We start from the raw sequence: 18,834 nt of genomic DNA on the forward strand, positions 1-18,834 counted from the left end.
AATGTATTTAAAATTATAGAAAACAGAAATACCAAGCTCCAATCTGGTTTGGGTTGGTGGGTGTTTTGTTTCATTGTTTGTTTGATTGTTAGTTTTTAATAGTACCTTAGAATAAATGCAGCACTTTGTTTCCTAGCAATAGAAAAGGAAGCAAATTCTGTGATTCAAACCTATTTCCCAGGTGTCCTGTTATCCCTACAGCCACAAAAGAATTTATGGAAGCACAGCTCTGCTCACTGCTTCAACAACTTTGCCCTTCTTGAATTACAAATTACTGCTTCAACAACTTTGCCCTTCTTGAAATGTGGTAGGCAGGATGCTCTCTGTAAGCCAGTGCATACCATAAATTTCCAGCTAATGGTCTAAACAGAAACTGAAAAAAGAAATCTTGGTGAGAAATCTATTATTTTAAAGGAATATTGAGTTGGCTGGAAGTTATATTTTATATTTTGAACTCTAATATAAGAAAATAAAAGTGTTAGGAATATTCTTTGAGTGCTGTGTGTTGTAATCACCAGTGAAAATTTGTATCTTGATTAGCAGAGCAGTGTCTTTTATAAATTAGAATTAATTTGTCAACAGGTACTTGGAATAATATGAGTACCTGTTGCTCTTATTGAAAATTGAAATTGTAATTTTTTTCCTGATTGACAAAAATAGAAAAAAAATAATATTTAATAATTGATCTTTTTTGATAAAGAGCTTGAAATGTTCTGCTTTGTTAGGTGACTCATGCTGAAACCTTTTTGGAATTACATCAAAATAGACAAGGCCCTTGTCTTCTTGACTTGTAAGATGATTCTAATTTTAAAATGTACTTTAGTGTGAATAAAGAGAAAAAGCTGTTTTGAAACAGTTAGCTCATGTGAAATTAAATAATACATTTAAGCTGTTAAATTTCATCTGCAGCAAAAATGTACTCCCATATGAAGTTTTTCTAAAGTTTTGTTTAAGCTCAAAAAAAATTCATTTTTTAAGGTTTATTTTCCCTTCTCTGATTCAGAGCTACAAAACCCTCAGGGAACACTGAACAAGTAGCTGTCCTAAGCCTGAAATCCCTGCTGGGACACAGCCCAGCCTTTGGTCCATCCTGCTTTGGTTCCAGCTGGGATGTTTTCGATGGAGCACATCCTAGCATGTGCTGCAAGTCCTGATCACAGGAGGGCAGGGAATTGCTGCTGCCTGCCTCACTTGGGATATGGCTCTGCACATGACCTGGATGAAGTAAGTGCTGCAGATTTTCTTTTTTTTTTTTTTTTTTTATTTTTTTTTTTTTTTTTTGCATTATTTATGATAAATGGCAAACGGCACTTCGCCATTTGTAAATGGTACAGGGATCATTACACAGGAATTCTTATTGGGTAGCTCTCCACACAGACAGTGCTTCCCACAGGATTTTTAAGAAGAAAAAAAAACAAACAACCAAACAAACAATAAAAAAAACCTCAAACAAACTTTCCCGACCTGTAAGCTCTGCTTTATCTGAGGTGTAGGTAGAACTGTGTGATGGAGCTGCCCATTGCACTCAAATTAACCAGGAGAATTAACCTGGGGCTGCATTTCTGTGCACAGGCTGTAGCAAGTTGTTCAGCTTTTTTTTAGCAGTTCTGAACGGTTTCCACCTCAAAAATGCTTATCTTTGTACAATATCAGTGAGCAAAATAATGTCACCACAACTGTAACAGGTGCTTTAATGTCTCACTACTGGAAACCTTGCCCCAGAAGAAACCAGGCACCAAAGTGACTTCTGAGTCGCAGTGACCTCAAAATCCCATCTGTAATTCCAGCCCTGGGTTCAGCCAAGGTGTTTTCCTCCTTTCCAGCCCTCGGGAATCCTGGCTCCAGCTCCCCTGGGTCACCAGGGCCTTTGATGCCTGCTGAAGGCTGGCCTGGAACAGAGGCTGGGCAGAGCTAAAGGATAAAGCAGGGATTGATTCAAAGGATCTCCTCCATGGATCCACCTTGGGCAGCACCAGAGCCCAGCCAGGGCTGCAGCCAAGAGGAACCAAAATGGTCCCAAAATGCACGAGCGCTCCCGGGGGCTCTCACTGGGATCAGCTCTGCTCCATTTGCACCTTGCAGTTCATTGTCCCATTCCAGCTTTAGCCCAGGCACTCCCATCCTGCTTGTTTTTCTCTCTCCAGCCCACGCTGTTTGTGCTCCTGGGCCTGAGCTTTGGATCATTTGTCCTTGGTGCCCAGCTGGAGCAGGAATTGTTTTGTCTCCCTGCTCTGTGCACAGAGCTCACCATCCCCTCATGTGAAGCCCAGACCCACACACTAAAGCAGCACAGAATCTGAAAAATATAAAAGCTAAAACCTGAGGCATCACCTTCACCCTGGCACAAAAACTCAGAGATGCTGCCTTCAAACCTTCTCTCCCTGACCTCCCTTGCAGGAGTGTTTGAAATCCTGGGCCTCTTCTCTCCTTCTGCCTGGGCTGGAGGATTTCTGCTTCTAAAGATTGATAAAACCACTTTTTTTTTTTTTTTTTCCTGGAGGGGAAGGAGAGGATGCCTGGCTAGAAGAGCAGGGGACAGGTGTGGCAGAGAACACCAGAGTGTTACTGTGGCTCTTTTCCCTGCCCCCTCTTATCCCTTCCCAGGTGATTTGCAGCCTGAGCATTCCTGAGCGAATTGAGGAAGGCTGGGACAAGATTCCAGCAGCAGTGATGCCCTTGGCGTTAGCAGGGAGTGGGCAGCTACAGAGAGAAAAATGCTGATTTAGGGCCTGAGATTCCCTTCCCATAGTGATACTCTGCTTGCTTACTTGGGATTTATATTTTGTTCGGTTTTTGGGGTTCTCTTTGAGTTTTTTTCTTTTTTTTTTTTAACTCCACACAGCTGTCTGTGTTGGCTTCCAGTGCCATCTAGTGGGATGTCGTTTTATTTCTCCACTAAAGACATTTCAGGCCTTTTTGTGTGTGAATGCTGTGTCCTCCAGGAATGAACCATTTACAGATATTTATCCTCTTTTCTGCCGTTTAAGGTGCGTGTAAACTGGAAGTGCAGCAAAAAAAAGTATAGCGTGTATATATATAATCATAGCACAAAAATATAGTATTGTATGTTTGCAAGTAGATTGACAAAAGTTTATTTTCCTACAGTGAAGACATTTGAGAATGAGTGCAAATATTTTGATTTTTTAAGTAGTTAGCTCTGGGAGCACTGTTTGTATAATTGTGCCCCTTGTTTTCTGTCTATCTTTTTATGTAAGTACTATAAAATTTTATTTTACCATTCATAACTTTTTATGCACTTTGAAATCATGACATAGACCATTTTCAAATTTTTTTACTTATAATCTAACTCCATGTTTTCTAGACACTGCTCTGGTTCCCTCACTGCCCAAGTGGTCTTAAGGTTACGCTAAGTAAAAAACTTCTTTTTTTTCCCCTTTTAACTTCTGACTTATATGGATAAGGTAATATGTGATACTATATAAAGTGTGGGATCTGTTATTTCTGTTTTTATCAGCTGTTGGCCCAGCTCCCTTGGCTCAAGGCTTATGAAGAAATATAAATCCTAACCTCAGCCTCATTAGTTTTATCTGGAAAAGTTACTTAAGGAGACTTTGTTGAAGTGCCACTGGCTGCTCCTGTGTATTCTCCTTGTAATATCACAATATTTTTTGGCAGCATCAGTGGGAAGGAGAGTGTTGCTTGGAAAGGTTCTGTGATAGAGCCATCTTTGCTCTTCTCCTTTATATGCACGTGGTCTCTCTCTCTCTGTTTTTCATACAAAAAGGCACTTCAGGCACAGCTGGTTTGGCACACACCAAGCTGCTTTGGGGTGCTTTTTGCACTTGGGCCATGGTCTGTGAGGGTTTAAGGCTCTTGGTCTTTGAAATGTATACAAAACACGTAATTTAAAAGACCTCTCTCAAAATACCCTGCCATGAGAAGGAAGCAAACTGTGAGTTGTGAGAGGCTTAATTTCTGCTCCCTGTGCAAATGTGGTGCTCACACAGAGAGGGAGGGCTCTCCTGTCTCAGTGCTTGGGAGTTTATTACTGATGGCAGAGCAACTGGGGCTCCTGAGGGCTTCAGTGAGGAAGGTGGGAATGCAGAGCTCCCAGCATTAACATTTTAGGTGTATTAGGATACCTAGACCACCTGTGAAAACTGTCCTTGCCTGCTGAGCAGTTAATGTGCCCATCAGTTATTGTTGGAACCCTGGGTGCTGAGAATTTTAAACTTTCTGTGCTGAAAGGCACAGACCCACCAGAGAACACTGCATTTGACCTGAGGCTGTGGAGAAAGCTTCCAAAATTGATAAATAGCGCTGGGATTACGGGTGTGGACTTGGTTAGAAGTCTGTAATATCACAGGGTGGAAAGCTTAGAGTTTGGGGTTTTAGAATATAGAAATAAATATGAAACAAGATGGAGGTTTAAGGGCAGAGGCAAGTTGTTCTTCTTCACCTTATTCTTCCTTCTTCTCCATGGGTTTGGGTGGTGTTTTGTGATTAGACAGAAAAGTCGGCATTGCAGGTTTCAAGGGACCAGTTTTTGGGTTAAAAGGGAAAATAATCTAGGTGTCCTTTCTTAATTAGATGGTTTAGCCTTAAAAGACCTTGTAACAAGAGACAGGTACCCTTTTGTGCTAATGAAAGAACCCACAAGTTATGGCACAAATTGTTCTGTCTTTTGGAAAGCAGGGGAGACAGAACCCAGTATCATTCAGCTCAACAGAATTGCTTTGTTTTGCACAACACCAAATGAAGGGGCTGAGTACCAGGGCTGAAAGTGCTGCAATAAAAATATTAAATGGGTTTGCAAGTGGAGCAAAGAACACTAAAGTGCCTTAAACGTGGTAGCGAGGAGTTCAGGGATTTTAGCATATTTCAGTTACCACATCCAGCTTCCCCTCAGCCTGGTTACACTTCAGTTTTAGGCTAGAGGGTTTTTTGGGGATGCACTGTTTGCTTCAGATGCTACAGACAATTTCTGTAACATCAGGATTTCTAGAGCAGCAGCATTACTGTGTGGCCTCCCTCACCTCCAAAATTTCTGGGTAATTCTCAGTGGCACACTTGGACCCTCACTGTCCCAAAACACTTTTCCAGTAGCACAAAAGATCAGTTGAAAGATTCACAAAATCTCAGGCATTTTTTAGACCTTATTTTTAACAATTTTTGCCTTTCATGTACCACCAGGCTTTAAAATGTGTTCTTTTAAATAGTTTCTCTTTTATTAAAAACCGACAACAGCAACAAAACCCACGTGAGAGTAATGCACAAATACATTATGTGATGTTCCTAAGTTACCCTGTGATTTCAAAAGAACAACAAACTATTTGACAAAAGACTTTGATGCAAAAAACTTCCAAGTAGAAAGAATGACTGGTTCTAATAAAATCCACTCACTCCTGATATCCTGTGACCTTGAACAAGAGTCAAATGTAAATAAGAACATGACTCGTATTAATAATTTTTTTTTTGGTGTACATAATCATATTAGTTGAACAGAATCTCATACAAGTGTAAAATTCATAGTAAAGATGTCTTTATTCCAAAATAAAAATAAAAATAATAATAATAATTATAATTATAATAATAATAATGTGTTAGGCAAGACAGCTACAAAACATCTACACAAGACTTTGGTAAGAAATGTTCATGGTAGCTTTTTCATAATTCCACAGCAAACAAAAACAACAAAGGAAATCTAAAAATGCAATCAAACAAAATTTTGTTTAACTCATATGTCTCACAAACAGTCTTACTGTACATTTGTTAAGCCCCTAACTTTCCTTTTTTGTTATGTGTAAAGATTCTATCATTTGTATATTAGAAAAGAAAAGGTACTCACAATGCTAAGATCTGGTAGTTGAGGTCTACAAAACTGGTGTGACATCTGTGCTTTGAGTTCAGCAGGATTATTCAGGACATCAGAACAATAACAGTTCTTATTTTTATTGACTGATAACCAGTGCCTATTACACTACTAGAAAGTTTACAGTAACAAGACTTCTACATATTGAATATCAGAGCTTTTTCCTTTTTGTTCTGAATAGAAAATCAACCTCTTTTTTTCCCCTTCGTTTGTTTTTGTTTGTGTTTCTTTTTTTTTTTTCTTTTTTTTTACAAAATGTAACAAGCCTAAATGTTTCTCATGTATCAAGTTAGAAGAAAGACAAGAGATCTGTAAAACGCTTCAACAGAAAAACAAGTGTGAAGAGCTGAACATAAGCAGGAGTGGTCACACATTTCTGACCCGGTGCAATTACCTTGTCATTTCATCTATTAACAAGGTGGGGGAAAAAGCAATTTGCAACATTCAGAACTGTAGTGAGCCTAAGAGAAATGACTGGAAATCACACTGAACAGCCTTCTAAAAGAGAGAGAGAGAAAAAAAAAAAAAAAAGGGATCTGGAGAATCAAATTAGTAAGAAGCACAGAGGAAGGAATGCCAGATTGCTTTAATGGACAATTTTGTGGTTAAGCTCAGAAAGGTATTGTGTGTTTTCTATAAGTGTATTTGGACTATGTGGCCTTTGGCAAAGGGAGTATTTAGCAGACAAAACAGCCTGATGAACTGGAACAAATGTGAAAATGAAAATACAACACTGGGTTTCATTGATTATTTGCTGAAACAAGCATGGTTTTGCAAGATAAGCTTGAACAAGTGGTTGATGAGATAAATCTGGTTCCTGAACTCAGCAAATGTTTTCCATTCAGGAGAAACTTCTGCTCCCTCTACCCCAGGCTCACAGATCCTTCAAAGCCTTTAAAAGCACTCTGCCACACATTTTATGGCCAAAGATTACTTTTCTGAGTGACTGGCCTCAGCTGGGACACCCTCTGTCAGCTCAGCCACAGATGTGGCTCTGCCCTGGCCGAGCTCCTGGCACTGATCACTGTGGTCCTTCTCTGCAGTTTCTTCCCCCAAAATATGCTCAGCTGCTCACTCCTCCAGTACCTATATCATCCCACTGTTTTGGTTTTTTTTTTTTTTTTTCATTGAGTTTTCTTTATTTTTTGGTCATAAAAGTGAAGCGTAAGGTCCTAAATGCATTACTGAGGGACATTGCTGCTATGCTGTAATGGCAGCGCTGTAGAGACATAAACTGCACAATTTTTGAACAGGCACAAGGAGGCAAACTATCTGAATTAATATTATTAAGTAAGCCGAGCTGTGCAAAAAGTAAAATGTTTGGTTTTAGCATTAAACCTTGCTGTATTCTTTTTTTTTCTCCTGGTTTGGTTGGCTATGGGTGTGCACCCATTTCATTTAGCAGCAGCAGGAGAGGGTTCACACTGCCCTTGGTTCCATTATTTCCCTGGCCTTTCCTTCACTCCAAATCTGCAGAAAGCAGTAAAATATCTTGAGAGGGGTGGGATGTGATGGCTGTGGAATTCCTTGAGCAGCCCTTGCAGTGTTCAGTGGAGAAATGCTGATGAACAGCCCCACAATTAATGCCACCAGCCCAACGAGCTGTTCAGGTACAGAGGATCCCCAGGGTGGTGGTGCTGGGGAAGATGAGCAGCTCAGAGGTGCACAGCAATATTTAAAACCCAGCTGTCAGGTCCTCAGGGTAGTGACCAAGTGTTAAGGAAGTGAGTAAATTACTTAAGGCTGGTTTAGAGACCATTAAAAAAAATTCTCTCCATTCATTTCTCTCAAGCTTAAGTGTCGGCTTCAACAATCTTTATTTTCATTGCACTGCTCTTATTTCAGAAGAGACATAGGGGTAGGCTGTCTTGCCTGGACCAAAAGGTAACCCACCACCTTCCCCTCTTCATGTTAGATTATTACAGGAAAATAGAATTACAGGAAGATATTGTATCCCAATTGCAAATGGGGCCCAAGGGTCTCCCTGATTACACCTGACTCTGTGTAGGGATAGCTAAACTCTGCAGGAGACGGGGTAAAATAGCAAATAGAAGAGTGAGGAGGTATTTTCTAGTCTCAGGCAGTTTTTTAATCACTTAAGTAGTGAGGGAGGGCATTTAACCTGACTAGGATATCCACAAATGTGTAATTCTCACGAATTTAGTAATTTTTAAATTACCTTATGCTCTGAGTAATTTTTAGATTACCCTATGCTCTGAATAAATGACACTACTGTAAATGTATTCTTGTGCCAATCTATAATCAGTTTTTTTAAAAGACTGTCATTACTTCTTTTCAGAGGCTCATTTCAGTTTTAAGGGATGCATGAGAGCCTGGCTCACCTTTTCTCTACCATTCTTGTTTTATTGTAAACCCTCTTCACCTGTGAATAAGATCCTTGTGAAACTGAATCTAATTTTTTAGTGTCTCTCATGTGGAAGACATCCAGTGGCACAGCTGTTGCAACACTCTGGACCAGTTCTGTGTCCATTTTGAAAGGCAATGGATCAACCCAGCATGGACTGTACACATATTATGACATTTGCATGTTTTTTTCTATGTGCTGTCTTGACTGTGAATTTGTGGTGGTCAGACATCACTGCTGAGTCACAAAAATTATTTCCTTTTTAAGTTTTGAAGAAAAAAAAGACCTGCTTGCATGGACCACAGCATCCATGTGAAGAAAAGTGTTTAGGATTATAATAATAATAATAATAACTATCAGCTTAACCCAATAGTGTAAAAAGATAAACATGCACCTTTAATGTTATTGAACCAGCATTACTGACATTACTCCTTGGCATAGATGTGTAATCACAGAGGCACTGCTTTGGATTTTCAGAACCAAATCTAGAGAGAAATCCTCCCACAGATGAAACTTTCTGTCACTTTGACTTAGTTTTGTTAATATGCATGCATTCCCATGTCTTTACAAGTGGTATTTCTATATGGCTATTCCATGTCCACAGATGTGTCTGTATTTTAGTTAAATAACTCACCATGACTTCACTATTTTTATGCATTAAGGGCTGGCTGGAGTACCAAAGACTTACTCTCAGCATGAATCCATGAGGAAATATTTATAAAATATTTTTCTTGCACCAGCAAGACTAAAAAGCAAACCACACTGCAAAAAATGAAAACTAATATACACTTTATATATTTTTGTTGTTGTTGTTCTAAAAAAAAACAAACCAAGGTTGACTTTCCATTTAGCTCAGAGTGCATCACTTGGAACCCTGTGTTTTGTTAACAAGGATGGACATTACATGCTCTTAGCTCCTTTTTGTCTTTGCAGCTGGTGAACTGAGTGCTTTTGGACCTCTTCTTTACCATCATGTAGCGCTCCTGAATTCCACCTCCACAGAGTGTAGAACATTCTGTCCAAGCAGTCCATGGTTTCATCCTACAAACTGGGAAAAAAAAAAAAAAAGTGATTTGGTTAAGTTTTTAGACATAGAAACCCCTGCTGAGTATAACCAATTTGTCAAACATTGGAAAAAATAAGAAGAAATTTAATATCTACTTTACAAAAGACAGATAAACTTAAGAAATTGTTAAATGTCAGACAAGCATGAGCCACAACATAGCAGTAATTCCTACCCAGATAATGTTAATTATACCACAAGATATGTTTTGTCGATTTGAGGAACCAGTACTTGATGATACTGTCCCTCACTGGAAAAGCAGTTTGAGCAGATCTCTTGGAGCAGCCTGAGTCTGAATCAGACTGCTGAGGTGGAAATGAGCTCAGTTTGGAAATTCAGCATTGGATCCAGGAACAAATATTTTAAATGTTTGGAGCTAACAGGATGTAAAGATTGCCCCCCAGATCTGCAGAAACTGCACTCAGTCCTTTACCAGGTGTAAAGCTCAAACTTCTTTACAATTTTGTGTGGAGTAGTTAAAATATTTTTAGTGCTGGGACATGGACAGATGTGGGCCTTTCTCCATGGTGCCCTAAGCTCAGGCTGGGTGATTTTGGTGATGGGCAAGCAATGCATTGGCTGTTTTATTGACACAAGTGCTGAAGATGCTCTCACAGAATGTGGTGGAGCTGCTCACAAACTCCTCTTGATGCCTCAGGTTTTAGCTTTTATATTTTTCACATTCTGTGCTGCTTTAGTGGGTGGGTCTGGGCTTCATATTATGGGATGCTGAGCTCTCTTCACAGAGCAGGGAGACAAAACAATTCCTTCTCCAGCTGGGCACCAAGGACAAATGATCCAAAGCTCAGGCCCAGGAGCACAAACAGCATGGGCTGGAGAGAGAAAAACAAGCAGGATGGGAGTGCCTGGGCTAAAGCTGGAATGGGACAATGAACTGCAATGTTTAAATGGAGCAGAACTGATCAAAGTGAGAGCCCTGTGAGCAGTTGTCAATTTTTGGGGCCATCTTGGGTTGTGCTGCCCAAGGTGGATCTATTGAGGCTTCTTAATAAATCCCTACTTTATTCTTAAGCTCTGTCTAGTCTCTCTTCTAGGTCAGCCTTCACAAGGCATCGCTGTCATGCAGAAAACCACTAAAAGTGGTTTCACACTCACCTGGATATTGCTCACTATCTAAATTCTTCTTTGCTTGCTCGCTTCTCCTTTTCTCCCGCGCCTCCTTCCAGCGCCTTTTTTCCATCCCCGCTCCCCTCAGGCACTTCCTCACTCTGCATTTGGTCCGCTGGACGGTCTCAGGGCAGGCTGTTCCCCCAAACTGGGGCTCTATTTTAATCATCCTCGTCCTGATCATGTGGCCCTTGCCACAGGAGGTGTTGCACTCGGACCACTGGGACCACTCCGTCAGCTCGCAGTGGATGGCTGCAGGCAATAAGGAACACACAAAAAAAAAAAAAAAAAAAGACACAAAATCCATGAGATCTAAACACAGAGACACACAGATGTGCCTGATGAAACTTTACACCTCAACTACACCGACTCTACTTAAGCCTCCAATCTTCTCAGCAATTGTTTGGAGGCTGCCTGTCAGAATTTTCTGAGTCCATTTCTAGCAGAAGTGTTATCTGACACGCTCTTCGATTTCTTCTGCTGGCAGATCACTAAAATTACAAAGAACATACAAATAATTCTCCTGTGCTTTCTTCAATTTTCCCACCCATCTGTCTGTTTTGTAATGAAAAGCTGAAAATTGAGTTATATTTAAAAATAATTTGCTACCTCTGAGATCTGAGCCTTGCTTTGCTGGCAGTGTTATGCAATAAGCCATATTCACTAATACCGTGATATCTTAAAAGTCTTCATCTTTCAGCACTGCTTAACACTTACAGCCCCAGTGAATAAAAATCAAAATGATATTTCACATTATTTAAGAAAAGCTGAATGAGCAATTACAGATTAAAAGCCTTTTTAACCAATAATTTCTGTGAAAAAAATAATGTAATTTGTGATAAAACCTCATAAACCAGCTGGAAACAGGATGCTAAAGGCAATCATATCTCATTCATTCAGCAGTGCCTTAGGCTACCACACTTCACAAAGACTGAATAGCAACTAGAAATTTGCTCTACTCAAGAAGTGGGGGATTTTAATGGAATAAGGTAAAAAAAAAAAATTCTGCAGCTGCCTCCACACCATCCAGTAGCAGGTTGCAAAGTGATACCATTCAGAGTTGTATCAAAGGTGGAAAAATGCCTCTTTTGTGCTCTTTCTGAGCTAAAAGAATCACACAGGTGATTTCAACTCTTCTTTCTTTCTTTCTTTCCTCGCACACGGTCTGCATTTGAGTGATAAACCATGTTTGATAATTCTGACTTATTTCCTACTGGGGAGTTGCCTGGAGCTGCAATGTGTTAAACATGCAGAGCTGTATTCCCATGGAAATATTGGGAATTAGCATGGGGTGAAGTAGGGCGAGCTGAATTTAAGACACAATTGTATTTCAGCTCTCAGTTGCTGAATCTGTAAAATAATAACAATAATAATAATAATAATAATAATAATAATAATAATAATAATAATAAATATTCTTATTTTATTTTATTTTATTTTATTTTATTTTATTTTATTTTATTTTATTTTAATTTTAAACAATGCACACTTGATACCCTGCCTATCTAAGAAGTGATGCTAAGAAGTGGTGATGGAGGTTTGAGCCATAGATTTTGACACCTAATTAGCCTCCTCTTCCCAGGGAATTCTCCAAACTTACGGCATTCTGGCAGCATGCATTTCTCTGCTTGCTCCAGCTCCTCGTTGCAGTCTCCCAGCTCAGCAGCAGATTTCAGCATCCTCTGCCTGGTTCTCATTCCCTTCCCACAGGTTACACTGCAGTCACTCCACTCAGACCAGGGAGAGAGCAGGCAGGGGATGGTATCTGGTAGGAAATTAAAAGGTAATGAAATCATTAACAATTTCTTATTATAAATAAATGATGAAGGTATGCATTTTGAAAATAAGGCAGGTGGAAAATGTGCTACGTTTTATCTGTCATCAGCCAATTATACTTTCTTGTCACAAAATGAATGATTGTGCTGAAGAAGCTCAGAAAACTTTATATTAATTTGAAAGGTTTGCTTGATTTAAATATCTTTGCTATCTTTTCCTGTATCTAAGTCATATCTGCTGGGTCTCAGTGCATCTGGGGAATAAATCGTTTAAGGAGCTATGTTTCAATCATAACTCCTGTAAAAATTTAAAAAAAAAGGATTGTTGCAGTGAACAGAACTGGAAGTCAATTTATTTTAGTTTAACAAGTGAAACTTCCATATTTAATCTACCAAAAATATTTTTAAAATTATCTCTGATGAAAATTTAATATTTTCTAAGAAATGAATAGTCACAGTAAAGGGTATGGCTGGCTGATTGCATGGAAGAAACACCTAAATTTCTGAAATTTTCAGGGGTTAAAAGGGGAGGGCACTGTTTTATGTGTTTTATTCTAGCCTTATGGTCAAATACACCTCATATTGCATAACTTAGAGTTGTTTAGGTGTGGCTTGCTGATGCACACACCACTGTGTGGGTCATGCAGCAAGGGACACCACTGAACATTTTTTATTGAAGCTCTCATCCTGATACTCAACGTGCTACTTAATGCACAATCCCTAAGATTTTTCTCCTAACTTGAAGGGGGACAAGGAAAAAGCAGCATTGTCCCTGGGTTGGCTGTGCTCTTTGTGTGCTGGGGCAATGTGTCAGAAATGATGTTCCTTTTCAGAGCAGGGCAGAGGAACCGCTGGCCACTCACGGCATTCGGGCATCATGCATTTCTCTGCCTCGGTGGTTTCTGCCTTGCACATGGATCCATCAGCAGGAGTCATCTTGATCATCCTGTGCCTTCTCTTCATGCCCGTGCCGCAGCTGGCGCTGCACTCGTCCCACTCCCCCCATTCCGTGACGAGGCAGCTGCTGGGAGCTGTTCAAAGAGGACAGAGAAAATTGTTCATCAGTATCACAGGCTCAGCTGAGTTGGAGGGCAGCCCCAGGGATACTGGAGTCCAGCTCTTGGCCCTGCAGAGGGTCACCCCCAAGAGTCACACCATGTCCCTGGGAGCGTTGTCCGAGCCCTTCTTGAACTCCATGAGGCTTGGTGCTGTGACCACTTCCCTGGGGACCCTGTTTCAGTGCCCAGATTTTTTCTGATATCCAAACTAAATCTCCCCAGACACAACTTCAGGCTTGTCTCCTGTCACTGCCACACAGAGCAGAGATCAGTGCCTGCTCCTCCTGTTCCCCTCATGAGGAATTTGTAGCTGCACTGAGGTCTCCCCTCAGTCTCCTCTCCTCCAGGCTGAGCAGACCCAGTGCCCTCAGCCACTGCTCACACTTCTCCTCTGGAGCCTTTACCACCCTAGTGGCCTCCTTTGGTCACTCTCTAATGGCTTCATAACTCCTTTTGTATTGTGGCACCCAAAGCTGCCCCCAGCACTCCAGGTGGGGCTGCCCCAGCTCAGGGCAGAGTGGGACAATCCCCTCCCTTGCCCAGCTGGTGATGCTGTGCCTGATGCCCCCAGGACAGGGATGTCCCTCCTGGCTCCGGGGCACTGCTGGCTCACATTCAGCTTGCCAAGGACCCCCAGGTCCCTTTTCCTGGCACTGCTTTCCAGTGTCTTATTCCCCAGTTAATGCTTTTTCTCTTCAATCCAGGTCTTATGAGCTCTCAGAGATAAGCATTATACCCTTGATAGCTCAGCTACCTCAGGTGGCATAAAAGAAGCAGGATGGCTCCTGTGACAGTGTTGGAAACAAAACGTTTTAATAAAAGGCAAAATAAAAAAGCTTTTTACAGAGAAAAACCCAGCCAGGGCAAGAGGTTCTTGCTCCTGCTAAAACACTTCACAAAAGTGATTTACTTCTTTTGTTCTCTTCTTTTTCTAGGGAATTGCTCAGGGGGACTTTTTGGCTCCTGTCCAATTAGGTATCCTTAAGTTTGAGGTGAAGTCCCCAAGGTCCTATGAGGCGTCTTTTAACCAAATTGAGGAGAGAAACTTCTGGGCTTTTTTCCTTTTTAAGGAGACAAAGGGTGACTTGTTTACTCTGTCAACAGGAGGCACATTCCTACACCCCGTCTGTCTGTACATCCAGGGTTGCCCCATCCCAGGTGCAGAATCCAGCACTTCCCCTTGTTGAACTTCATGTGGTTGGTGATTGCACAGTTCTTTAATTTGTTGACATCTCTCTGCAGGGCCTCCCTGCTTCGGAGGGAGTCAGCAGCTCCTCCCAGTTTTGGGTCATCTGAGAATTTGTTTAGTATCTCTTCCAATCTTGCATCCAAGTCATTTATTAAAGTATTGAAGAGCACAGGGCCTAAGATGGAGCTCTGTGGGTACCCCAGTAAGACTCATCTAAAAAATGATTTGGGCCGTGCTGGATTTTATGAAGCTGAATGGAATACTTACAGCATTCCTCATTTACAATGCACTTCTCAGTCTCCTCAGTAGGCACTTTGCACATGGAGCCATCCTCGGGGAACTGCTTCACGTATCTCTCCCTGGATCTCGTCCCCATCCCGCAGGAGACGCTGCAGGGGGACCACGTAATCCAGTCAGACATCATGCAGGTGGAGCCATCTGCAACACAGAGAGTATTCAGGTGTGGGCACTGAGCATCCCTTTTCTGCTTGCCTTCCCCACTCTCCTCTCCTCCGCTGCTTCCTCTTGGAATGCATGAAATGGAAGCCTCTCCAAGTCCCTCAGAGGGAAAAAAGAAATGCAGAGTTTGGATCAGAACCTCTAGAGAAGCTGAAATATATTAAGCCACGCGGACGTGAAAGAAGTGTAAGATTTAATTTTAAATAAGTAGAAATGTATCTTAAGTGCCTTAAGAGACTGTGTTAGCTAGTAAAAGGCCCTAAAACCTAGTTTAAAAGTTCAGTAACTTAGCTCCAGACATAACAAAAACATGGCAGAACATTGCTTGCATTTCTAGATAGAATAGATGGAACTATGTACATAAATAGATAAAATTATGTACGTGGATTTTGGGTAAGAACTGACACTACTTTCACACATTAGAATTAAGCTCAGATTGGTGTAAAAAGAATGTTTTAATCATATTTTTAGCTGATTGGATGATTTATGAATAAAACCCCTGTACTGGGATGCAAAGAGGGAAGATGAATGGAAGGAAGAAGAAGAAAAAAGGAGCTGCTGCTGCTGCTGCTGCTACTCGGGACTTTGTGCCAGAAAACTTTTAGCACAGACTTTAATACTCTGAACTTGCCTTCGAGACTGATGTATTCATGCAATAAACAACTTTACTGCAACCAACAGTTGCTCTTGTCTCTTTGAAGACCCAAGACCCACGAAACCTCAACAGCATCCCTCACTCCTCTGCTTCATACTTCTGTGCACTTCATGCCCTGACAGAGCTGAGATGCAGAATTCACCGCAGACAGCTGCCATCCGTGTTCTTCAGCAATTTTCTTTTGGCCACAACTCAGGCCACACTACAGCACCCGACATCCTTGAGAAGTTTAAAGGAGAAGTAAAATCTACAAGGTGTTCTGCTCCTCCACCTTCCATTCCTGGTTACCTTCATCACTGCAGCCCGGGCCCATGCAGGGCTGGAAGTCTTGGGTGTCCGGGCAGGGCACGCTGAGGTCCAGCTGAGCTTTGAGCATTCTCTGCCTCATCCTCTTGCCCTTTTCACAGGTAGAGGAGCTGCAGGCCGACCATGGGGACCAGTTTGAGTATATGCAAGTCTCAGGGGTGTCATCTGAAAAGTGAGGAAAGGCATTGAATGTTAAAAGTGGCCTTCCATTTTCCTCCTTTTTCTTGGCCCAATGATTACTTTAGATTCAAAGAGAATACGTTATTTCCTTCTGCATTCTACCATCTCCATTTTAGCCCAGAAGAAAAAAAGAATTTCCAATTGCCTTTTTATTAAAAAAAATATATATTTGAACCCCAAAAGTCTCCTCTCTTTATTGCCTCTATTGTTATTGTCATCTCCTAGGCATACATGCAATTTCTTTTCTGTACAAGGGAAGGCTAATAGAAGAGACCAGAAGGAATGAAAACCTAAATCACTGTTTGACACCGAGGGGAATTTTTGCTCCTAAGTCAGTTTTGTACCTTATCTACAAGTGACAGCGGGGAATGGAACAAAATGCAAATTATTAGTAGCCCACAAACTAATTTCAAATGTACCTTCTTCTTTTTCCTCTGGTGCTAGGTCTGCCACAATATCATCTATGTTATCAGGAACGATATTGCACTGCTCCCCCTGCAAAAAAAAGATTTTGAACACTGAAGAGAGGAAACTCATCCATGAGGGGTTAAACCAGCACATTTTGAGGCACTACTGTGTCTGCAGCACCTTTTTCTCTTCTAATTCCTAGGTGTACCTAAAGAAAATCCCCAATTAAGCAGATGCAATAACTGCCAGAATTAGGAGAACTAATGCCTTAAGACAGTTTAATTTTTTTTCTGCCATTATCTTTGCTGTGGGTAGGTTAAGGAGTTTAGATTTGGAGAAAGAATGGATTGTTTTTTGGTTTACAAAGTGGATTTTTGCTTGCTTGAGAATTTTATTTCTTTGTGTTCTACCTTTCGTGCAATTCTCTCAATGACAACTCTGGCCACCAGCTTGATAGATCCTCCTTCTGGATCATAAAATGGGCTTTGAGGATGATCTAAGCTTGTAAGAGGTCTGATCTTCTCCTGAGGCACTGTAGGTTTGTTAGGAGACTGCAATCAAAAAGAAAAATATGTTATAAAAGAAAATAATAGTTAATCTGCAGAAATTAAAACTTCCCTGAAATGCTAAACTGCAAAATTTCAGTGTGAGATGAACTCAGTACACTCATACTTACTGGTATGGAGATTTTTTTTTTTTGTTCTGTTTATTTGTGGGGTCTTTGTTTGTTTGGGGAGTTTTGTTGTTGTTGGTTTTGCTCTGCTTTGCTGTGGGAAATAGTTGAAGTTTCCTGTGCTAAACAGAACAGCTGGCATGGGGTTGAAACAGCCCCAAACTGGAGTTGATGATGAGTTGATGAGTTGATGGCCCTGCTTTGGTCTGTACAAAAGGGCACCCAAAGGCTTGGTTGTGACCAAAGCCTTCTGTTTATTCAGTGGTGAATATAACAGGTGAACATAAATGAGAAATTCTTTTCTGTGCTGTGACCAAACCCTGGGAAATATTGCCCAGAGTGGGTGCAGAGCCTCCCTCACTGGAGGTATCCAAGAGCTGTACAGAATCCTATAGGGAGATTGGACCAGATGAGTCTCTGTGCTTCCTCCCAGCCTGACCCATCCCGTCCTCCTGTGTGGTACAAATACCCCAGGTGGATGTCACATCATCCCACCAGCACTAATGCTGCAGAAACTCAGGCAAAACCACCGACAAGTGAAGTGGAGTTAGCACCTCTTCAAATGAATCGCATTTCACCGTAAGAAAAATTTTAGTAGAGCAAAAAGTATAAAGGCATGGACGGCACCACCGTGGATCAAGCTGCTCCCCTACTCCACTGCTCTGAGGGGATAATTTGGATAATTTGGATAAATACCTCGTAGGTGACGCCACTGTCGGTGCCGGCATCCCAGGGGATCAAATCCTGCACAACTTTCTGGACCCAGCCGCAGTCCTTGGTGCAGAGATCCTCGGCAGAGAGCCCCACGTTCCAGTCGGGGCTGGGGCCCAGCATGGTCAGGAAGGACATCAGGTGCCGGTGGCGATCCACGGAAAACTCAGCAGAGGGAGCAGCTCTCCTGCAAATCCGGAGGAAAGGCGTGAAGAACTGAGCCAGAGGGAACTGAGCCCAGAAAGCTGCAGCATCACCCAAGGAGGTTTGCACTTCGATAGGTAAAGGAGATATAGCGTGGGCAATGGATTTGTAGAGAATTTTTAAAGTTTGATAAAAGGTCTACATAGTATTTGTATGCAAACCTTGAGACACGAAATGTCGACATAGAAATGTTATAGGATAGAATAGGCATTGTTGAGAGAGAAATGGAACTAGAAACAAGTTTTAAAGGATGGTTTTGTGAATAAGATTAGATACTTTAGAGAAATAGAATTATGAAAGATGCATTGTATTAGGATTTATGAGGGGTAATTTTAGATGATTCGTTTTAAGGTATTTATAATATGGTGTGATAAAGTTGATAGGTTAAGAAATGTTTGCACTGTATTGTAATGAGGAAATAGTTTTTGATTGTGATGGTGTGAATTATAATATTTGTATTGTCTTACCCTTCACATGAGACTAAAAATAGAATAAGAGTTTTTAAAATGCCTCTCAGTTGCCCCGTCTCTGGGCCAGAAAAGAACTGAATCTGACAATATAGAAATACCGAGCTGCAGCAGTGTGCTTATGCATTAGTGGGATAATAATGATAATAAAAACATCTGTCAAAACACTTGCAAAAATTAGGGCTAAAATCCTAAAAAGAAATACCTTGATTGCTGGGTTACTTTTTACCCCCACCCCCAAAAGCTAATATGAGTTTCAACGCCAAAAGCTCTTGGAAGTGCTACTGTGTGTGCAGAAAAGAACTCATTAACAGAGTTTTAATGCTCCTGTGAATGAGGGATAAGCAGTCACTGCCAGCC

At 41.2% G+C, this 18,834-nt stretch overlaps 1 protein-coding gene across 1 annotated transcript in view; it reads right to left on the reverse strand.

The window, feature by feature from the left end:
* Positions 1–5,486: 5,486 nt before the first annotated feature.
* The window catches only part of SPON1 (spondin 1), a 181,895-nt gene continuing 168,547 nt past the window's right edge, over positions 5,487–18,834 (reverse strand). Inside the window, exons 8-16 of the mRNA XM_053981102.1 lie at positions 17,789–17,990; positions 16,830–16,970; positions 16,431–16,506; positions 15,814–15,996; positions 14,679–14,849; positions 13,028–13,195; positions 11,990–12,154; positions 10,378–10,641; positions 5,487–9,246 (exon numbers count right to left, since the gene is read on the reverse strand). Of these exons, the coding sequence (XP_053837077.1) occupies positions 9,083–9,246; positions 10,378–10,641; positions 11,990–12,154; positions 13,028–13,195; positions 14,679–14,849; positions 15,814–15,996; positions 16,431–16,506; positions 16,830–16,970; positions 17,789–17,990 (1,534 nt within the window). The 3' untranslated portion in view covers positions 5,487–9,082. The remainder of the gene's footprint in view (positions 9,247–10,377; positions 10,642–11,989; positions 12,155–13,027; positions 13,196–14,678; positions 14,850–15,813; positions 15,997–16,430; positions 16,507–16,829; positions 16,971–17,788; positions 17,991–18,834) is intronic.

This window comes from Vidua macroura, chromosome 6 (assembly GCF_024509145.1).
Source record: "Vidua macroura isolate BioBank_ID:100142 chromosome 6, ASM2450914v1, whole genome shotgun sequence".
Classification (NCBI taxonomy): domain Eukaryota; kingdom Metazoa; phylum Chordata; class Aves; order Passeriformes; family Viduidae; genus Vidua; species Vidua macroura.